At 40.4% G+C, this 22221-nt stretch overlaps 1 protein-coding gene across 1 annotated transcript in view; it reads right to left on the bottom strand.

Moving 5' to 3' along the window:
* The window catches only part of LOC147698519 (uncharacterized), a 308742-nt gene extending 288919 nt beyond the window's left edge, over positions 1 to 19823 (bottom strand). Inside the window, exon 1 of the mRNA XM_086936251.1 lies at positions 18933 to 19823. Coding sequence (XP_086792377.1) covers positions 18933 to 19709 — 777 coding nt within the window. The 5' untranslated portion in view covers positions 19710 to 19823. The remainder of the gene's footprint in view (positions 1 to 18932) is intronic.
* Positions 19824 to 22221: the final 2398 nt, after the last annotated feature.

The raw sequence follows: 22221 nt of genomic DNA, 5'->3' as shown, positions 1-22221 counted from the left end.
CCATACCCCTCCCCAGAAGGAGCAATAGTGTTTATCTGCCCCCCACCCCTTGGGGATAGGTTTGAGTTTTGCCCCGATTAGGAAGATTGCCCAAATATGCCCTCCTGTTGTAGAAGGTCTACCTGATACCCTGACACCATGGATGTTGCATTCAGGGCAAACGAAAGTGGTGCAGGTGTTGCACTCTTGCCTTGGCCACAGCACCATCCCCAACCCTATCCCCCACCCCTAAAAAGGAACAAACTAGTCTTTTTGCCCGCCCCCCTCGGGCAGACAGGAGGTTTGCCCCAATTTGCCCCTGGGAGCCAGAAAGTCCACTGTATGGTAGGAATATCTAATGGGGTGGTTCCGGTTCATCCTAACATCTGCTCCACCCTCACCCCAAAAGCCTTAACAGACTTTCTGCTCCCCTATGCACTAAGAAAGACAATCCCAAGGGCAAACAAGATTACGTTTGATTCTTTTGGGTGTTATTTTTAAATATGGGCCACAAGAGTGTGACTAACACACAATATCATCCTACTTACAATGGTGAATGACTGCACTTGTTGGGCATGGGTAGGCTGCCACCTAGGAAAACCTAAAAGACCCAGACAGTTCTGAAAACTAGATACCCAGAAGGTGTCCAGGGTGGTGTGCTTTGCGTGGATCAAACAACATTTTCTTACGCACAAAGCCCAGCAACCCGCAAACTTTGACTAAAAACACACACTTTCCTCACATTTCTGTGAGGAAAACCTCTGTAATCTGTGGGGAGCCACACATTTCCTACTACCCAAGATTGGCCGAATCCTCCCGACAACAATGGTACCACACTTGTGTGGGTGGGCCTACAGACCTTGACACAAATGGCCCTAAAACGCTACGTCAGAGATCAGCAAGAGGGGTAGCTGCAGGATTTGGGGCTGTGCTCGGTCGCTACCCATGAAAACGTATGACCAGGGGATTCCATTAAGGGATTTCTTACCCGCAATGCTCTGCAAACCTCAACCTATGCCTGAAATCATGCATTTTCCTTACATTTCTGTGATTTTCTGTGATTAAAACATCCGGAATCTGCAGGAATCCACAAAAATGCTACCTCTCAGAGTTATCACACGTGTCCCTTCTGTGACTGGAACTAGTGCCCCCCTACAGGAACCGATCAAACCAAGTTCAATAGAAGCCCTGGGAAGGTTGTCTAGTTTTTAAAAATGTCTGTGGTTTGTAGCTTTGCATGTGTGCCACCACAGCACGTCCCTAAATACCGCAGCTACCCGACTGCTTATATCTCTATGTAGTGCTTTAGGACCTTAGTGTGTCGTGGTCTTGTAACCCACATATTTTGATCAGGGGACATGTGGGAAAATATGCAACTCCACCCCGCGATTCCAGAACTTTCCATCACAGAAATGTGAGGAAAATGTCTGTTTTTGTACCAAAGTTTGATGTTTGCAAGGACTTCTGGGTAAAATAATTACTGTGAGCCATGCAAGTCACACACCCTTTAAATCCTCTGGTTGAGTAGTTTTACAAATGTATGCAGGTTTGCTAGGTTTCCCCAGGTGCTGGCTGAGCTAGGGCCCACATCCACGGCTACCCACTTTATTTTTTTAAACGTCACTTTTGAGTGGAAAAATATGATGTATCCATATTGCGTTTTGAGCCATTTTCTTTTTGTGGGCACTAGGCCTCCTCACACAAGTGTTTCAAGAGACTTGGGGGAATACTGGGAGGTAGGAAATTTGTGGGTCATCGCAGAGTCCAAAACTTTCCATCACAGAAATGTGAGGAAAATTTGTTTTTTAGTCAACGTTTGTGGTTTACAAGGGATTCTGGGTAAAGAAACGTGGTGAGAGACACACAAGTCACTCCCCCCCCCCCCCACACCCCCACATTCCCTTAGGTGTCAGATTTTCAAAAACTTTCAGGTTTACTAGGTTTACCTAGGCTAGGTCCCAAAGTCCATGGATACCCATGTTCCAAAAAACAAGGACAGTTTTGGGCCGTTTTCCTATTAAAGGCTGTAGGCCTTCCCAACAAGCGAGTTGCCATTTTTAATGGGACACATTGGGGAATGCTAGGTGGAAGGACGTTTGCAGATTCCTGAACTTTACAGTACAGAAATGTGAGAAAAACATGTTTTTCCGTCAAAGTTTGAGGTTTGCAAGTGGTTCCGGGTAAAACAATGTTTATGAGAGCCACTCAAGTCACCCCTCCCTGGATTTCCCTAGGTGTCTAGGATAAAATAATGTACATGTTTGCTAGGTTTCCCTCGGTGCTGGCTGACCTAGCACCCAAAATCCACAGCTACCCCTTTTGTAAAAAAAGGGTGAGTGTTCAGTGGAAAAATGTGATGCACCTATGTCGTGTTTTGGGCCATTCCCTGTTGCAGGCACTAGGCCTACCCTTACAAGTGAGGTACCATTTTTATCAGAAGACATTTGGAAGCATAGAATAGTAGAATATTTGTTTTTACCTATAGGATTTTGCTGAATTTGTGCCTTCCAAATGTAAGCCAGTGTGTAAGAAAAGACATTTAGAGAAAATGCCCTCTAAATAATATGCTAGTACAGGCACCCACAAATTCAGAGATCTACACATAATTACTGGTCCTAAACTCCATATCTTGTGCCCATTTCAGAAATACATAGGTTTCATTGATACCCATTTTTCACTCTACATATTTCACTGTATGAATAGGTCTATACTCGTTACACAATGAAAAGCCATTGAAAGATGCAGCTCAGTTGTTGACACTGGGTACTCTTTGTTCTTGGAGAACCTACAAACCCTCTATATCTTTGCAACCAAAAGGGTCTAGTGGACGTAATGATATATAATGTTTATAAATCGGACATTGTGACAAAAAGTTACACTTGAAAATGTTGTCACAAATGGCAGTTTTTTCATACTCATTTGCAATATTTTTTTATTTCGACAGTTAATTTCTTTGAGGAAACTTGAAGGGGTATGGAGTGGTGTGACTCACTGGTTAGCGGCGGCAGACCCGGGAGCAGAGGACAGCCCGGGACCAGGGTTCAATACCCGACGCGGCAGGGTCGTGGACCAGGGTCAGGGGACTCGATAATTCTCACCTCGGTGCCTACACTAACCAGGGATCACACTCGGCAACTCTGGGCATTAGCTTGCCTCATCTCCACAACGGCCCCCCACATACGCTGGGGATGCCTGGTTTCACCTTGGTGATACCCAGTAGGGGCTATCTCACATGGAAAGCCAGGACGGGTTCCCCAGCGGTCTACTGCGCAGAGATACTCCTTCGGTAGTCGATTCTAGCGCATTACAAACCCACAATTAATTAATTAATTAATATACACATATGACTCCTTGCTGAATTTGGAATTTCATCTACTTTTCATAAACCTATAGCTTTCCTGGAACACCCATGTATTTCACACTTGTTCCCACCACAAATTTAAAGTAGATTGACAGCACAAAAATAAGGAAAATGGGCTACCTCTTTGAAAAATGCCAAAATTGTGGTTAAAAATAGTTTTTTTATTCAGCTCTGTGTGTTCCTGAAGGCTGGGAAGATGGTGACTTTAGCAGAGCAAACTGCTCACTGATGTCATTTTTAGTAAACAAAACAGACACTTTAATTCAGAGCACTTTTTCCTATTTTTTCCCCCTAAAATTCATAATGCCTATTTCCTGGGTCTACTCCAGGGTAATCCACAAACCGTTGGTACTTTTAGAATCCCGAGAAAGTTGGCATGGATACCTTATGTTGAAAAACTGTTATGGAGCCCTAAGAGCAAACTACCCCAAACAGTCAAAAAAGGACACAGCACTGGAGGCTGGGGCAGAAGTTCAGGGGTTAAGAAAGGCGAGCCGGCCCAAGAAAGCCCACAGCACTATTGGAGCATAGGCCGGGCATGTGACAACACAGGGCTGGCTGGGTTCTGCTTTGAACATGTGGTGCGTTGCAGGGCTGGCCCTACCGCAGTGGGCTCCTTCCACGACTCTGCTTCAACTGCAGTGGGCCTGGTGCTTCCTGTCATTGTTTTAATTGATGAGCATGCAGGCCAGCAGAGAAGTCCCCTTGCAGTACCTATGAAGTGTAGTGTTTGTCAAGCATCCTGCCTCTGCTGTTCTACATTGTGGAATGGAATTCTAGGGTTCTGCAGTGAGATGGAACAGTGGGTTGATGTATTTGCTGTGGAAATGTGCATGTGACCTACAAGTTGCGGTACCATGTTCCTGCGGATTCAGCCTTTGATTCTTTGAATGTGAATGGAACAGCTCCCAGTGCAGGGTAGCGGTGCATGAGGTGCTGGCGTCCACCTCTTTGCTGTTCGACATGGCTTGCTTGTCTGGTATGAGTGTTATTCCAAGGGAGGGATCTGAGATGCTTGCAGATGTGGCATGGTGCTGCTGTTTTGATGTGATTTTTCCCAAGCGGATGCTGAAGGGCAGTGCTTGTTTTTTTTATGTCTTTCTGATCTGCTGTTTGACTGCCTGTGGTGTGCATGGCAGCATTGTGACTTTTAGGTGACACAGTGCTATCTTTGAGCACACACTCAGTCAGCTTGTTGCCATTCTTTTTGCAGATTGTGATGTTGTACCCCCAGAAGAGTCCAGGCAGATGACTGTTGAGATGTTTTCTTAAGGTCAGGGTGCTAGTTGCCTGTCTCAGAAGAAGTTAAACGTTAAAAGCACCAGACTGGGACAGGAATTTACCCCAACTGTGTGTTTTTCGCAGGCCTTTTAAATACCTTGGAATAGACTTTGGATGTGTAAGTCAGTAGGTCGTTGTGCATGGCAATTATTAGAGAGATGTCAGGATAGCGAGTCAAAGTTTCTGAACAAGGGGAAGTGATATCTATTCTGTTTGCAAAGATGTAGAACACCTTTTGTTATCCCAGCAGCTTATTTTCACCCACCCCCACCAGCGGCCACAGAGTCTAGTTTGGAGGTGTGAAACTGACACACTACTCCCACAGCCTTTTGAAAGGCGATCTTCTGATGGCAGAAATGGGGTCTGGTGTCACTGGCCAAGTGAACCAGAGCCCCACCCACAAGATCTATGGTGTCTAGTCCATGTAGTTCTCAAATACACATCTCTTAAAACCAGACTGCAAGGGATCAGAGATCCAATGTAACCGCTAAAAGATACAGAATTACCCCTTTGGCTACTTGCTTTGAATGCCACACCAGTTGAAGAGACTAGCTGGTGGAAATAAATGTTTATCTTTACTCATTATTAAAGTGGTGTAGCATTTAAGGATTTAATAAAGGGAAAGCTGCTACTCTTGAAAGAAGTTGTTTAAGTGAATTAAGCAGCCTTTTAATGCAGCAATGTTAGAATTGGGATCTGGGTGCTTTATAGGGCTGTCTGCCAGTACCAGAAGAGCTACTCTGACAGGTCAGTGTGTGTTCCTGTTTTAGTCTGTTTGTGGGCCTGTTTTATAGTCTGGTGCAAAGATTTTTATTGTCGATTTCCCTGATATAATCAATAACGTTACCCTCAGCAAGCACCCAAGCGTGTAGTTTCCCATACTTTGTAAAAACCTATACAAATTGTAGAACACCTGCAGAAGTTTTTACAAGTTCAAAACTGCCCAATTTGCAAACGCAGGCCACTATTTTAGATGTCTGACTCGCTAATGAGGGCCACCTTTAGGTTGGTGCCCAAGCCTATTTTCTACTCAAGTCCGACCTTGGTTAGAATAGCGAGTGAATATCATTAAAAGAGACTTTTCTTAACAACGGAGTCTGCACCACCTTCCCTTGTTCGGTATATACACCCTGCACCAAGCATTAGGGTGCTGCAGACTGTAAGGGTGTACCCTCAGCCTTGCACACAACATGCCCAGGCTCTTAAAACTAAAATGGTCTACACACTAATTGGAATAGACATTTTTATTTAGGCCCTTGAAGCAAACTGTCATTTTGCACACCTTTATCTTTTTAATATGAATATACTTTTAAAAGCATATGATGTGATTCTGTGTCGTTGAAAAGTGTTCTGCCTAGTTCAAACTCCACAGACGAATCAGACAAATACATTGTTGGACCCTTCTTTCTTTTATTTCGGCTTTGAAATCCCGTCTTGAGAAAAGTTTAAATCCTAAAATTCAAGTCATATTTGTTAAAAATAGAAAATATAGAATTTCTCCTAGAGAAGAAGAAACTATTATTTCTAAGTCCTTTTTGCTCAAGGCCCAAATCATTTTCTGAAATGCGGAAATACTGCCATATATCATGATAAATTCGATATAAAGATGAAAGCACAAATGTTGCAATTTTTCAAAAATTGTGTTTTAGCTAATATACCCATACACGTATCTTTTAGAACCCCCACATATATCAAATACCTCATAATACACTTAAAAACACAGGGTTATGTATATTTCACTGGTTAAAAAGTACTAATTTACACCATAAATAAACAAAATTGATAAATTCCGTCTTGCTACTCTGTACCTAGAGATTTCATTATGTTTTTTGGACCCTTAGGGTTTGAATCTTGTTTCTAATCTGTGGCCTTCCAAACAGGCCCAAACCACTATATGCAGTTTATAGAACGGTTTCCATTAGCAGGCAAGAATCAGATGGCTCTCTGAGTTGAATGCTGATGGCTGAAATATGTAATTGATCTGCATGCCACCATCTCAATTCCCGGCAAGGACATACTTACCTTCCCATTCTTTCAAGAAAGGAAAATTGATTTCTATTAGATTGGGTCATAGTAACACCTGTTAAAATGCATTGAAATAGCAAAAGTGTGGCCTGACGAGTTATCTAACACGTTGTTTATTCACACTGATTGCTTTACCTGATATAAAGAGATATGACTTTTCTGTTCAAAGGCTCCTGGCTGGCTATTATGAGTGTCACATAATAATACATGATGCATTATAAGATAGCTTTCCTCATACTTTGTTACCTGGTAAAGATGATTATTTGTGGTCATCTATTGATTTCAAAATAATTGTTTTTATGTGGTATTGTCTGAAACATACACACATTCAATTAGAATTTAATTATCCCTTTTACATTTTGGTCTATGTTACATGCAAGATTGCATCTTTTTTCCAGCCTGGGCAAAACAATGCAGTTAATTACAGCCCATAAGATGGAGAATAATTCTGCTCACACCTTCAAATGGATCTGCTGACAGTCTCTACTTGTTAGGGCTCAACGGAATTGTAAAAAATAACCAGGAAATTGATGGGGTGGACGGTCATGGCGTGCCTGTTTTGGCATCTACGTATGGATAGGCCTTCTATTACCATGGACTATTTAACTTGTGACCCCTCCAATATACATATTTGGCTTACTGGCTTGTCAGACACCCAACTGAAAGTGGAACCAGAAGGTGCTAGAATTTCATTATAGTTTAGAAAGTTTGGGATAGTCTTGTTCTACTTAGCAAAGTCTTATTTCTTGCTGGTGTTCATCTTTTAGGGACTTGGAAATATGTTCCGCTATAAATCACCACCTAGAGCAGTAAACACTATATAACTTTGGAAATGTGAGTGTAGGACTGTGGGAACAACTTAGGGTTTAGTAAAGAGGTACCTACAAATGGGTAGCTATTAGTGACCTTTAGGAACCACTATACTGCCCAAATAAATCGTCATAATAGACACAGGACTGAGAAGTTATGAGGAATCAATACCTGTAGATGATGAGAAGAATCGTTATTGCCTGCTTAAGGGAAGTTAAAGTACTGTTACAATCTCTGGCTTCAATCCATCCCCCAGAACTACGTCTTAAAATTGAGAACGTCAATTCCTTGAAGAGACCCACAGGATAGTTTAAGCGTTTGTCTGTTGTAGACAAATGTTTGCCTTCTTGTGAACATGTCTCATGAGAACCTAAAGTGCAGGAAGGCATGGACCGGAGGATGTTGCTGAAACAGTTCCAGAGAAATATTTTAACTAGTATGCTACTGGCAACACTTTGGAGATCTGTGACAAATGTGTGAAAAAAACCAGTATGCTGTGGACTGGTGTTACACGTTTGTTTCATAATACCTTAGGTCCATAGAAACTTACAAGGTCCTGATTTAGAGGAAGTCAATTGTCTTTTCTGTGGGAACCAGTTAACTGTAGAAGAGGATGGATATTTATGGAGTTGTTCCCAGTGGTTAGAACCCCTCCTCCCCCCAAGAGTAAAAGTATCTATTCCTTTCAAAAGCAGAAAAGAACCTAAATCAGGTGTTTTTTTCAGTTTCCCTCTTTGATTCCACTTTAACCCAATATAAGCTCTTATATCATGAGGATCATTATATCAAATAGCAAACAGAATCATGAGCCTCTAAACCATCTGTTCATCTATTAGAAGATATAGTTTGGCTGAATGAAAGCTTCCATTTAAGTCACTTCTACAAATAAAAGCATTCATGATCCACCTACTCTCTCTTGTGGAATGGTTGCTGCCCCAAACACTAATTGAAGAGCCCCTCTTAATGACTAGTGAAGACCACTTTTTAAATTTATTTTTATTAAGATCTACCAAAATTTCAAATTCATCTATGTAACACAATATGATGTCTTGGTTATACGCCACTATTCAATAAATACAGCATGCATAGACAGAATATACAGAGCAGAATGAGAGCGAGAGTAACACTGCTATTAGAAATCATTGGAAACCAGATACAGTACAAATACAGTACACATTGTTGCAATAAAAAGCAACTTACAAAACTTATAAAGTGCTTAAAGTGCAAACCAGACAAAAATGTGCAAATGTGCAAAATGTCAATCCAGATTTATACATAATATATATTTAATCCTACTAAACACCCCTTGAAATAGACAATGTGCATCTCGCCCAAATACAAAAGGATTTGATAATAGAAAATAAAAATGTAGAGAGAAGTATTAAGATCCTTTGATCTGGCCTTAACCGCATCGCTGCTGCGGCGATTTTTGCGGTATGCTGCATTTTTCATTATCCCGCTTTACATGACGAGCTCAGCTCGTCATCAGCACACGACACCCGTGGCTGATGACGAGCTGAGCTCGTCATCAGCATCGAAAGGGTTAATATTTAATCAAAATACCATTCCAACAATTTTTCAAATTTCCTGAACCCCCATATCGAATTGCATATAGCCTTTCACTATTTCAAACTTACTTCATTTTCCGAACCCACTCACAGATTGTAGGAACCTGACAAACGCCATCTTTGTATCAGAAGGTTCCTGGCCACCACCATTGCAATATAGACTCATTTCACCCATTTATCAGATAGGCATAGAAAAGGATCATATCGCAGGACTTTCAGCCAGCTGCTGGATGCCAGTTTGATTGAGCACTCAGTCTCCAGATACCAAAATATTTCATCCCAAAACCCCTGGACCAAAGGGCACTGAGCGATTATATGCGGCCAATTAGTTGCCGACTGATTTGCATAACGGAAACAGTAGCTAGACTGATTAGGATTGATCTTGGAAAGAAACTGTGGAGTTCTGTAAAGAAGCCATTTGCTGAAAAATGGCATCCAAAGCCAATTAGCACTATGTAAAACACTAAAATTAAGTTTATTAACCACAATCCACATTCTAGGTGTTAATTCCAACCCTTCTTGTTTTTCCCATTTTGTCGTTGCTTTCCGAGTAAGATTCGGCCCTCTAGTAGAGGGCAAAGGTTTTTTCCATTCCCCGGGTCTCCTGACTACATCTGCTTCAAATAGCGCAAGGGCGATATTTTTACTCTTATTTATTTGAATCCTATCCAATTTACTGAGAGTTTTATACAGCATTCTATAAGAGCCAAGAAGAAGGAAATCATTTTGGATTAAATCGTGGATTTCGGAAATATTGAGTCCCCTTTCCATCACAATTAAGTCAGAGATTATCCTAAACCCAGTTTTTTCCCACTTTTGGATTGTTTCAAATGAAATTTTCGTCCCAGATTCAGAAGCGAGTTCAGATAAAAGGTTTGCAATGTTAGAAACGGTGATTGCATATCTTCTAAAAAAAATCCTGGCATTTGTGAAAAAAACGTGTGAAGAAAAAAGGTAGAGACCCCACTGATCAAGAGACAGGGTACCACAGGTAATTAATATGAGAAAGCTCTCTTGGACCTATACACTATATTTCTCAAATATGATTCAGTTGTAATATTCTTATCAACCATCAAAACACTCAAATACCTTACAATAATCCCAAACACTGGCCCAAAGAACAATTACAAACACAGAGATCTGGACTAGACCCAATATTGCAAAATAATTTTATTAAAATAAATATATGTACATATTTCTCCTTTATAAAAGATTCCTAGTAGGATCCAAAAATTGCACAAATATAGTTTTATACAACAGATGATAAAAATCTAGAGGACACGAGAGACAACAAGTATGTGAGACATTAAAAACATCATAATACGGTTATTTCAAGAGAATCAATCAACTTGATAGAGGCACCTTGATTAGTTATTTTGACTGGACATAGAAAGTTCCTTGAATATAACCCTCACGAAAAAAGGGAGTTGACGCGTTTTGGTGGGAATAAGTTATTTAAACACCACGTTCATCAGGACAACAGTGATACGTGTCTCTCCTATTAGTACAATTGATGATACAATTTCATGTCACCTTAGTGGTGACTGTGGATATATCTGCCACCCTTCAACGTGATATGGAGATGGGGCGATGTTAAAATGCTTTCACAGCAATCTATATATATAAAAACGAATGTATGTCTGTCTGTTTGTCCTTTATGCATTACTACACCATTTATCCGATCGGCATGAAACTTTGGGAAGTTGTTGAGTACACTCCTGCAAAGGTTTCTGGCAAAAAAAAAAAAGTTTGTTAAATATCGGCCCCCCAGCCCCCCAGGGCCCTCATAATCATTCCAATACTGAACGTTTACAGTTTCCGGTGAGACTCGCTTTTGCAATGACCATGAACAAAGCACAAGGACAATCGCTGCAAGTGTGTGGACTAGATTTGGAGAATCCGTGCTTCTCACATGGACAACTGTATGTGTCCAGTTCACGCGTCGGAAAACCTTCTGATTTATTCGTGTACCCACCAGACGGAAAAACAAAAAATACCGTGTATCCACAAGCACTCGAATAAATAAACAGAATTAAAACAACACTTTAAAATGTTTTCCATATTAAAATGAATAAGTTTCAATAAAAATGACACAATGTAAATTGAATGTTATCATAACAAGTTTCCTTATATTTCCTTTCTTCTGAGATCGCTGCAACGCGCGACGGGTAAGCTAGTAGGCAATACAAATCCCCTCGTAGTGCTTTTCTATATCCAGACTGAATTTTCCCCAAGTCTTAGTTGAAATTCACTATGTAGTTGGCCTCTGAAATACATTGGAACTAATCCTCTGTTATAACAATTGGATCCTTTTATTCAAGTAAATATTGCTCCAATAACAGAAGTTTTGAATATAATCAATTTTATCCTAGAGTGCTGGGAGACTATGTCCGATCGTGGAGTGGAATGGAATGATGGAGTACGCGACCCGCAAACCCTTGCTACAGAATAAAAAACAAATAAAGGGAATCTGCAACGGGGATCGTAAGAGACATCGTCTCCTGGCACTCTAGGATAAAATTGAATATATTCAAAACGTTTGTTATTGGAGTGATATTTACGTGAATAAAAGGATCCAACTGTTATAACAGGGTATTCGTTCCGATGTATACCGGAGGTCAACTACATAGTGGACTTCGACTAAGACTTGAGGAAAATTCAGTTTGGATATAGAAAAGCACTACGAGGGGATTTTTATTGCCTATTGCTGTGAAAGCATTTTAACATCGCCACAACTCCATATCACGTTGAAGGATGGCAGATATCCACAGTCACCACTAAGGTGACATGAAATTGTATCATTGTACTAATAGGAGAGACATGTATCACTGTTGCCCTGATGAAGGTGGTGTTTGAATAATTTATTCCCACCAAAAGGTGTCAAAGCCCTTTTTTCGTGTGGGTTATATTCAAGGAACTTTCTATGTCCAATCAAAATAACTAATCGATGGGCCTCTATCAAGTTGATTGATTCTCTTGAAATGACCGTACTATGATGTTTTTAATGTTCCACATACTTGTTGTCTCTCATACACTCTACATTTTTATCATTTGTTGTATAAAACTGTATTTGTGCCATTTTTTGATCCTACTAGGAATCTTTTATAAAGAAGAAATATATATATATTTTTTTTTAAATTAAATTATTTTGCAATCCTAGGTCTAGTCCATATCTATGTTTTTGTAATTGTTCTTTGGGCCCGTGTTTGTGTTTATTGTAAGTATTTTAGTGTTTTGATGGTTGATGAGAATATTACAACTGAATGATATTTGAGAAATATAGTGTGTAGGTCCAAGAGAGCTTTCTCATATTAATTGTTTGTGAAAAAACAACTGCATGCTCTTATAATTGATTTTTTGGGGTCATTTCATTATTTTTTAACATATAACGTATCTGATGCTCTGTGCAGATTAGCAGCATGAAATAATTCTCATATTTTCCTGTATATGATTCTAATTTAAACCTAGACATATATTGTGCAAAATATGCAAAATATTAGTATCTGATATTAGGGACCGCTAGCCCACCTTTCTCCAAATCCTCATATAAAGTGCTTAGTGCAATCCGAGGGGTTTCTTTCTTCCAAATGAAGGAGGTAAACATAGACTCAACCTTTTAAAAAAAAGATGCAGCTTAAACACACTGAATAGCTGAAAATGAGAAATTGAATAGTGGGAGTACAGACATCTCAATCACCGAAACCCTGTTGATAATGGTTAATGGAAGAGAGTTCCAGCATGATAATAAATCCTGTCCTTTTAAAAACAGCTGGGAGAAATTTAAAGCATATAAATATGCAATTGATGGCGAAAACTTAATTCCTAAATGTCTTTTTAGTTGACATTTCAAACATGGGGTAATATATATATGTACAACATCTGGCTTAAATCCACATGTTATTTCTGTTTTTATTTTATTGATATTATACCCGTTAAGACCTTCATAATGTGTAAAAATCTCAAAAACTTTCACCTGAACTCCCTTATCACATTAGAGAATTAGCATATCATCGTCTGTGTATAATTTTAATTTTCCCATAGATGGGAAGAGGGGAAGAATATTGCCACTGTCTCGAATTGCAATGGCGAGTGGCTCTATAAAGAAGGCAAATAATATGGGGGACAATGGGCATCCTTGTCTGATCCCTCGCTTAACACCGATTAACCTACCTCAGAAGAGTTAACAACAATGCAGGCTTCTGCACTGTGGTACATTCTTTGTATCAGTCCTGTGATCTATGAAGGTATGCCAAATCTAGACAAGATACGAAATAATGTCTCCCAGACCACAAGGTTAAATGCCTTCTCGGGGTCCAGCAAAAGCATTAGGGCCAGTATATATTCTTAGTCTCAAAGTAATCTAATGCCTTGGCTAAATGGTGTGTGTTTGTCCCTAGCGGTCTCCCTTTAATCTAACCATTTTGATCTGTGTGGATCAAATTTGATGCTATTGCGTTGAATCTGTTGGATAAAAGCTTTGTGATAACTTTATAATCTGAATTGTAAACAGACGATATGAGTTGGGATCCTCACCGTCTTTCAGGGCTGGACTGGTTACTGGGCGTTTTGGTCGGCTGCCAAGCTGGGGCCTGATTTAACTGCCCTGGGGGATGATTTACATTTATGTTGATGGGGATCTGCATTTGCTTCTAAGTAAAGAAAGCAAAACAAATGGTTTTAAAGCATACTTTAAACCCATTTGGTTTTCCATTCTTTACTTAGAAAGGCCTGGTAGCCAGTCCGGCCCTGCCGTCCTTCCTCTTTTTTGGAAAGCTCAACACATTCCCTTTATAGAATGACTCTGGTACCGGGTCCCCTTCGAGCAATGTTCTGGCAACCAGTAGAAAATAATCAAGTAGATCCCCAGAGAAAGCTTTAAAAAGTTTCGCCGTTAGACCATCAGGTCTGCACACTTTGCCATTAGGGAGGTTACTAATACTCTGCCAGTTCTTCTTTAGAAAAGGGGCGCATAATATTTACCTGCTCGGTCTCAGACAGTACTGGAAAATTCTGTTCCTGAAGAAACGTCTTAAGGGACTAACTATTATTCAATTGTTTTTGTCCATAAACGTATCTGTAATAATCCAGCATTATTTCACCACTGCTGACCGAATCATCACTCTGCATGCCGGTAACATGACATTTCAATGCAGTAATCCGATTACACGCAGTTTGTTTCCGAACCTGCCATGCAAGGAACCTCCCAGTGAAAATGCTTTACTCATATACCTTTTGCATATATAGATGCGGTTTAAGGATTCCGATTTTAGATATGCCTCACTTAATGCCCGTTTAGTCTGATCAAGTTTCCCTTGATTAGAAGGCAAAGGACCTCTTAATAAATGTTCATAGAGCTGCTGCATGCTTCGTTCTAAATTTTCCTTTTGTGCTTTAGCTTTTTTTAAATTTTCCGCATCTTTACCTACTCGCAGCCCACGAATGTATGCCTTTAAAGAGTCCCAAATAATATGAGGGGGGGCAGTCCTCTGATTAATTGCCAACAATTTCTTTATCTCTGTTTTTCAGTATAGTACCCAGTGTTCTTCCTGTAAAAACTGTTTGTTAAGAACCCAACGCCAAGAATGTACTTAGATTCTCCCTAACTCGACCACGGAAACGATCAATGAGTGGTCTGAGTATACATCTAGTAAGATTTGCTGATTAGAAAAAAATCTGGGTTTTAAATACGAGGAAGCAATCGACCTGAAAAAACAGGTATACAAATTTTAGTAGGGAAAGTTTCCCTCCAAGGAGCAATTAAACCCAGGGTCTTAATATCATTTTGAATAACCTTTAAGTTTTTTGTTTTTAATTGCCTTTTGGTTAAACTGAGGAATCAATCCCAGGATTTTGCAGGAAATTATGATCCCCCGCCTGTAAATAATTCCCCGGGAATTTGTATTAGAGATTGGTATAATTCTACATATGGCTTGGCTTTATCTTCGACTGGTGCATAAATGCTGACAAATGGGAGACACCTTAAGCCAAATCTACAGGTCACCCAACACCACCCTCTATTTTTATCATTCTCGAAATTGACCACGTCCGCTTCGAATTTTTTACCCAAAAAGATTGGAGTGCCCTGATGCGCTGCCTGGGAGGAGGAAAACCCTGGTATGTTGCCCAGGATCTAAACATGGAAAATGTCTCCAACTTCCCTACCAGTATATGCGCCTCGTTGATTAAAATCACTGATGGACTTTCTGTTTTAATGCAAGTTTCAATGGCCCGCATTTTAACCAGTGAAGACCTTCTTAGCTTTGGGAGACTTTGGGCCCCATTCCAAATCTGGCTCAGAGGGTACTTTTTTCGCAACAGCGATAGTGTATCCTCTCCACCAAACTGAAGGCCCTACCACCTCACTTAGAGTTAACATGGACCTTCAGTATATCGGCAATGCAGATTGCTCCTTCTGTGCTGCCTACATACACCTCTGGCAGCCCGGTTGAGTAATGGCCATCAGAGGTTTCATCATTTGTCCTCCTGCCCTATTTAGAGTGGGTTGACAAATGGCAAGTTTTCCCTGTCCATCACCACCCAGTGAAATCTTGGGGTAAGGGACAGTGAAAACCATAAAATGACCCCCCATGCCATGAGAGAAAACTCCCATGGTGATGGGGTTATTGATTTTTTTATTTTAAAAAGCACAATCCTGCTATGGGATTTTGTTTTTTAGAATAAAAAAACTGAAAGTTTGACGTGCATCTCCATCATGTTGACTTTCAAAGCATTTGCAGTAACCGTTGTGCAAGAAATACAAGAGATGTATTTGTGTCAGTAGACATCTCTAAATTTGGCGGGTGGGTACTCCCTCGGGGCAACAGAGTACGTTACTCCATTGCCCTGACAGAGTAAATTCCCATCCGCCAAAGTCTAAATCAAGCCCTTTTTCCCCTCCTACTTGCTTACCTGAAAAAAATTAACCGCAACAGAATCTCTCTTGGATATAACTCCCTTGGAAATATCAACCAACTCTCACTACACTTCTCGAATTTGCAAATGCTTAACCCTAAGTTCTGTTCTACCCACTGCACCTCAGAACATAACATTCCTATGCACTTTTTACTTAACAAACTTGAACTCTGACAACTACTGTAATTATTTTTAAACATGAACAACTTTGGCAGTTAATCATCCATACAGTATGTTTTACAGGTGTTTTACAGGTGCCAATAACCTGTAAAATCAGCTTTTTATGGGAGAATTCTCCAACAAAAAAATACTTTGTAGGAAAAAGTTCCAGCAAGAGCATTTTCTTTATATAGCTGAAGAAAATAATGAACTCAAAAGCAAGAGTTATCAGGATATCTAATACGAAATATTTGAGATACTTATTTACTCTACCTATGACTGGCCTTTGTCAGATAGCATACATTCATCTGGTAGTGTTTCAGAGACTGCAGTATATCTATGCAGGATATGTTGCATAAACGAAAGGTATCGATGGAATGGGCCTTTTCATATCTAACATCCTCTAATTTAACAGTGCGTTAAGCAGTAGTCATGGACCATAGTTTGTTGACTTTGTTCAATTTGAACAAAACTGAAGTAGGTTCAATGTGAACTAATGAAGTTGTAAGGCTAAAAGGTGGTAATATTGTACACCAATGTGTGTTCTCCATCCATTTGTATCTTGCTTTGTGGGCAGCTTAGAAGCATGATCAATGCCTTTTCCAGAACTGAATTAGTGCTATTTAATTTTTGAGATGCACCAGACAATCTTGTTATGCCATTCTACTCAATATTTATTTCAAATAAATTTAGTATAGGTGTTCAGATGAAATCTTTGTTTTCTGTGGACCAGTATGTTGCTGTCCAGAAAGGCAGATCCTCATGAGTTTGCCAGTATCCGAGCACCTCCTGCCCATTTGCAAATATGTTCTACTACTGCATTATGTTTCCCAAAGCACATATTTTGTATTCAAGATTTTACAGACTTACAGCACCCCAAAATAAACGAGGAGAAAATGCAGTGTAGGATCCTGGCCGGTGGTGAACTGGGCTGTGTGGCTGGGTCTTCAAATGTCTTGAGATATCGCCCTGAGTGAAAGGGCAGAGTGTCCATGATTGCAGCCCCTCTAGTCCAAAAGAGTTCAAAATGGAATGTGTGCAGATGCAGCAGGCCAGCTGGATCCTTTTGGGATGTGATGTGTGTCACCTCCAATGGGTGTTTGTAGTGAGTTAAGACTGTGGTTATCTCAATATTGCTACTGTTGACAATATAGATTCAAACAGAAAATAGAAGTTGCTATTTCATTGTAAGAAGATGGCGGTTGTTTATGACAAACTAACATGTGGACAGGTCTAGCAAATATGGACTTGTCAATATTTTAAGGAGATACATGTAATTGGAAAGCCACAGCAGCTCGTGGATGTGATATGTGTGTTTGTGTGTGGGAGCAGGAACCTACCGCAACGTTTGGTGGACCGATCTAGGATATGCAAAGTCTGCAGAAGATTGGCAAGAGCGGTCATTGCGTTTGCACAATCATCCCAACAAATAACAATGTCAAGAACAGTAATACCTGTAATCTGAACTTGTAGCAGAGCGAGCTATACATTTAAATATATGTAAATTATGGGAATGACCCTGAAACAGGTTTCTTGTCCACCTATGTTAAAATATCAAAAGGGATAACTAAATTCTAGTAGTAACCACATGCAGGGAGACTCCATGCTAAATCATCACAAGTTCACAAGTGAATGCGTTCTTCAGTGGACATCAAATTTCACATTCCGAAGCTCCAAATGTGATCCACCTTCATTCATTAGGGAAAAAATCAGAGCACTTCCGCAGTATATTGTGCAATTCAGACCACTGGATTCTCAATCAACAATAGATACTGAAACCAACAAGAAATGGACTGAAACATACAGTGGATATTTGATTCAGCCTTTGGTCAATGTGTTCACCTCAATGTAATGCATTCACCAAAAGGGTCCACTACTCATTCATGTACTATCATTAAAGTAAATACTAAGTTCGGCATCAAAAATTCCTATCCCTGAAATGTGCCCATAAAGTGGCATACCAGAACTATGATATACCTAAATAAGTAAATACATAGACATCGTCTGATCCATTGTACTACATAAACCAGCATATAGCAATTCCAAAAACACTGAACTAACCAAGAAACAATATCAGAAGAGACGCCTAGTACAGTTCACTGAATCAAGGGTCATACTTCAAAAGGAACACTCAGGAAACTTGTATTTAACATATCTGCGCATGTTCCCTGCAGTGCACAATAACACTAATTCACTACAGTTCACAAAGAGTCCACAGACTTTCAAAATGAATCCACACCAGCGCTCAAAATGGTACAGACCAAAGAACAGGAATCTTTAAAAACATGACTTATCGTGACCTGCTAACGTATCTAAGACTCTAAAGCAGTAGCACAACACAAAATGTGATGAGGGGCCCTCTTCTGAGTCTCCCTTATCTCATATATGCATCGGCTTTGGGTTGAATGGGGTCTCCCTCAAGGTTTGGGGGGCCCTCAGAAGGGTTGGGGGGCCTGGTTTACACTCCTGCTCTAAAGACTTTTGTGACAATCTTTTCAAAACAATCTTTGTCCTATAGCTTCACCTTCAATGATAATTTAGTATTGTGTTTGCAGTAATTATGGCATACTGCATACATCCAGTAAAATATTTAATAAAAGCATTTACAGCACTCATATGGGCCCTCACCAGCATATTATGCTTTACAAAACAGCAGACATTAATTCAACATTCAAACATATGGAGCCGGATTCACAAAGGTAGACTTACACTTTTGTGTAAATTTACGACGTCTTCTCGGTTGTTGTTTACACTTAACAGTGACTCTGCCGGACATTACAATGCAGCTCTGTCTGCCTTTTGTGTTATCCTGAAAGATTAGCATTGAGTTTCCTTACCACCATGGTCTTCTTCTCCATGCCGTCCACGTTCGCCCCCTCCTCGGAGGATCCGCTGCAGATTTCTGAAGGACAGGTATCCAGCGAAGCAGCAACTTCCTCCTTGTACTGATTCCATCGAGGGCTGCCTTTTTTATATATGCCATTGAAATATGCATCATACTGAGGCAGATCCGTAAACACATCATCATCATCATCGTCATCCTCTTCATCAGAAGAAGAAGAAGTCTCTGTACCTGAAACATCACAGACAGGGATGTCTGAGCTACTGCTCTGAGACGAGTGTGGGAAATCAGGGAATGTGATAGCACTTGGCTTGTGCTTAATGACCCGGAAATCAGGTCTTCTTCCTTCTGTGCCCAACAATCCTTCATTAGATGAAAGCGTGGTTCGACATTCCATATGCATTGAACAGAAAAGTTGATTAGCATCAGGTCTGCACCCCAGAGAGCACAGTACATCTCCAGGTAGAAGCATTACTCCTGGGTGACCATCTGCAGTGGCTGTTCCTGGAGCCAGTCCAAACCAAAATGGCGGCTTTGAATCCTTTACTGGTGATGCAGAGCTTGTTATTGCATGGTCACATTCCAATGAGATGGTATGATCCTCAAGTTTTAGAACATCACCGCAACTTGAAGTCTGTTCTGTTGCACTGGTGCGTTTTGTAGACTCTTGGGAGCACTGGATAATTGTAGCAGCACCAGACTCAACCTCCCTCTCAGAAGAATGGGGTTCCATTCCAGAATATTTCATGCATCCATCTGGAAAGTTTAACATGCTTGGGTCTCTTTGGCATGCTGAATTACAACATGAACTTCTGGCTTGCCTTCAATAGCTGTTCCATGCCACTGGTGTCAATGACTTCAGCATCACACACAGGAAACAGAGTTTGTTCCTAAAATCCAGAAAGCAAATTTAGTTAGATTTTACCACTATAGATCTTGCATTGGTTTACCTTTGAACCATTTATTTAAAACCTTAATTTTAAAGACATCTTAAACCATTAATTACACAAATGCGCCATTCAAATGTTAAATACACATGTTTTTGTTAAAGCATCCAAAAATCAAAAAGACCTCCAAAATCCTTCTGAGAAGCCATACTTGCTTTTGTCACACACGTTTAGTCTTTCATGTTTTTGCAAGTGTTAAATCCCCTTTATACGGAGACCAGATTGTTTCTGCGAGTCTTTCTGTCATGAATATAAACCTGGCTGTTTCCTTACAATAGCCAATTACACAGTAAAATCAATCTATCTAACTATCTATCTATCTATCTATCTGTATGTATATATATGTATGCATATATAGATGTATTTAGATAACTCTGTATATCGATAGATAGATAGATAGATAGATAGATAGATAGATAGATAGATAGATAGATAGATAGATAGATAGATAGATAGATAGATAGATAGATAGATAGATAGATAGATAGATAGATAGATAGATAGATAGATAGATAGATAGATAGATAGAGGTTTGTTCCTATTGTGTTGAGGTATGATGTCTTCCAAATCAACTAACAGCCAGAAATGAAAGAGGCAGTAGTGACCAAAGAACAATATCTACGGTTCATGAAGACGAATACTTAAGTAGTATGCCAAAAATCTAAGTTTATGCTCAATTGTCCAATTAAACGGACCTACTATTTTTCAAAATAAAGAAAGAATGAATAGTACACTTTATTCCTGGTGTTAGTCACTATTACCTGTCTGTGCCATAATTATCGTCTCAAGCAGAAGGCAATAGTATGCTTTTAGCAACCGCGCTCCCCATCACCGCCACATCCCCCGTGTAACCGAACACACATAATTAAACTCGCCCACTGGCTCTGTCTGCTTCACATCCCTGGGCCTGGAATCAGGGACATAGCCATTGCGGTGAGATGGATGGGCTTGCCAGTAAGGTACCTCATATTAATGCTTGGACCCTTAAATGCAATGGGCAGAAGGCAAGGCTGACAGGTCAAGAGATTGAGTAGTGAGAGAGAATAGGGTTTGGGTAAAGGACACGGAGCAGTGGCGCTCTAGCAGGTATGATTATCAGTTGGAGTTGTGTTCACTAAGATACAACGGTGCAAACAGGTCAGGGGAACAAACCCAGACAGAAAACAGCCCATGTATAGGTAAGGGACATGTCCCATACCAAACAAATGAGTACAAGGCTGCTGCATGTATCCGTGCTCCGTTTTCAGCAACCGAGGTTTCGTGGACTGCTTACCCCGTACGTACCCGTCTTTTTGAGTTTCCCGCTCTCTGGCAGCTTCAGCCCAGCGGGATCCCTACTCCACTTGTTCCTATTACGCCTCCTCGCCACACGGCGGTTCGTTTCCACCGGACCTGCGCGCCAGCATCTCTCACAAGATAGTTAACAGCCCTGAAGAGTCATATCTTTCACACGGTGTGACGAAACACGTGTCGGCTGGTTGTATCTTTGTTTGTACTGATCAAGATTGAACAATAAAATAACGATTCTAACTACTCTGGACTTTGACCATATTCATTTGAACTTTTGCCTAACTCGTTTGGTTCTTACATAAGAACTCAAGATTTTGATACGTGTGCACAGGACTTGTACTCACAGGTCAAGAGATTGATTTCTAAACAAAAGCTTAGTTCAGTTACACTTCCTTCAACTGTGAATGGTTCAGCACGTAAGCTTAAATTAATGGCCTATGTTGCATTGTGAAACAGACTCCAAACCATGGCTTTCATTTTCAAGTGATCACTGTAAGCGCTCCTACATGATCATCTACAAAATTAGGGTAATGTGAGGGGTAATCATGCTGCATAGGTCACTGTAATGCATGCATTACTGAAATGTATGTTTTACTTTCCAACTGTCCCTTTCTTGAAGTGGGTTTTCAAGTTACCATCCCTAAAACATTCATCAGCCCTGACACATTTTTAGATTACCTGAGCTCCAATCCATCTTTACCTTCAGCCCTTAGATCTCTTCCTTCCTGTTAGTACTTTGAAGTGGACTTAGGGTGGCATAAGTAGTTTAAAAATGACCACTAACAACAGCTGTGACACTAAGGTTATTGCACTAACCTAAGAGGGGCTACACTGACACTTGGAGACTGGTACAAGGGCACCATGACACAATCACCCCTGCACATGTGAACCAACACTGTCACTGGTGCACTGCTATGTAACCCCCAGTGCTGAAAAGAGGACTTTGCCATGGGAACAGTGACAACGGGACACTTACACTATGACACTAACAAGGGGACTCTGAGACGGAGGCACTGGGAAATAAAGCCTGCTACTAGGATACTCACA

This window comes from Lissotriton vulgaris, chromosome 8 (assembly GCF_964263255.1).
Source record: "Lissotriton vulgaris chromosome 8, aLisVul1.2, whole genome shotgun sequence".
NCBI classification, from domain to species: Eukaryota; Metazoa; Chordata; class Amphibia; order Caudata; family Salamandridae; genus Lissotriton; species Lissotriton vulgaris.
The sequence above is the reverse complement of the archived record's forward strand: the minus strand, read 5'-3'. Positions and strand labels throughout refer to the sequence as shown.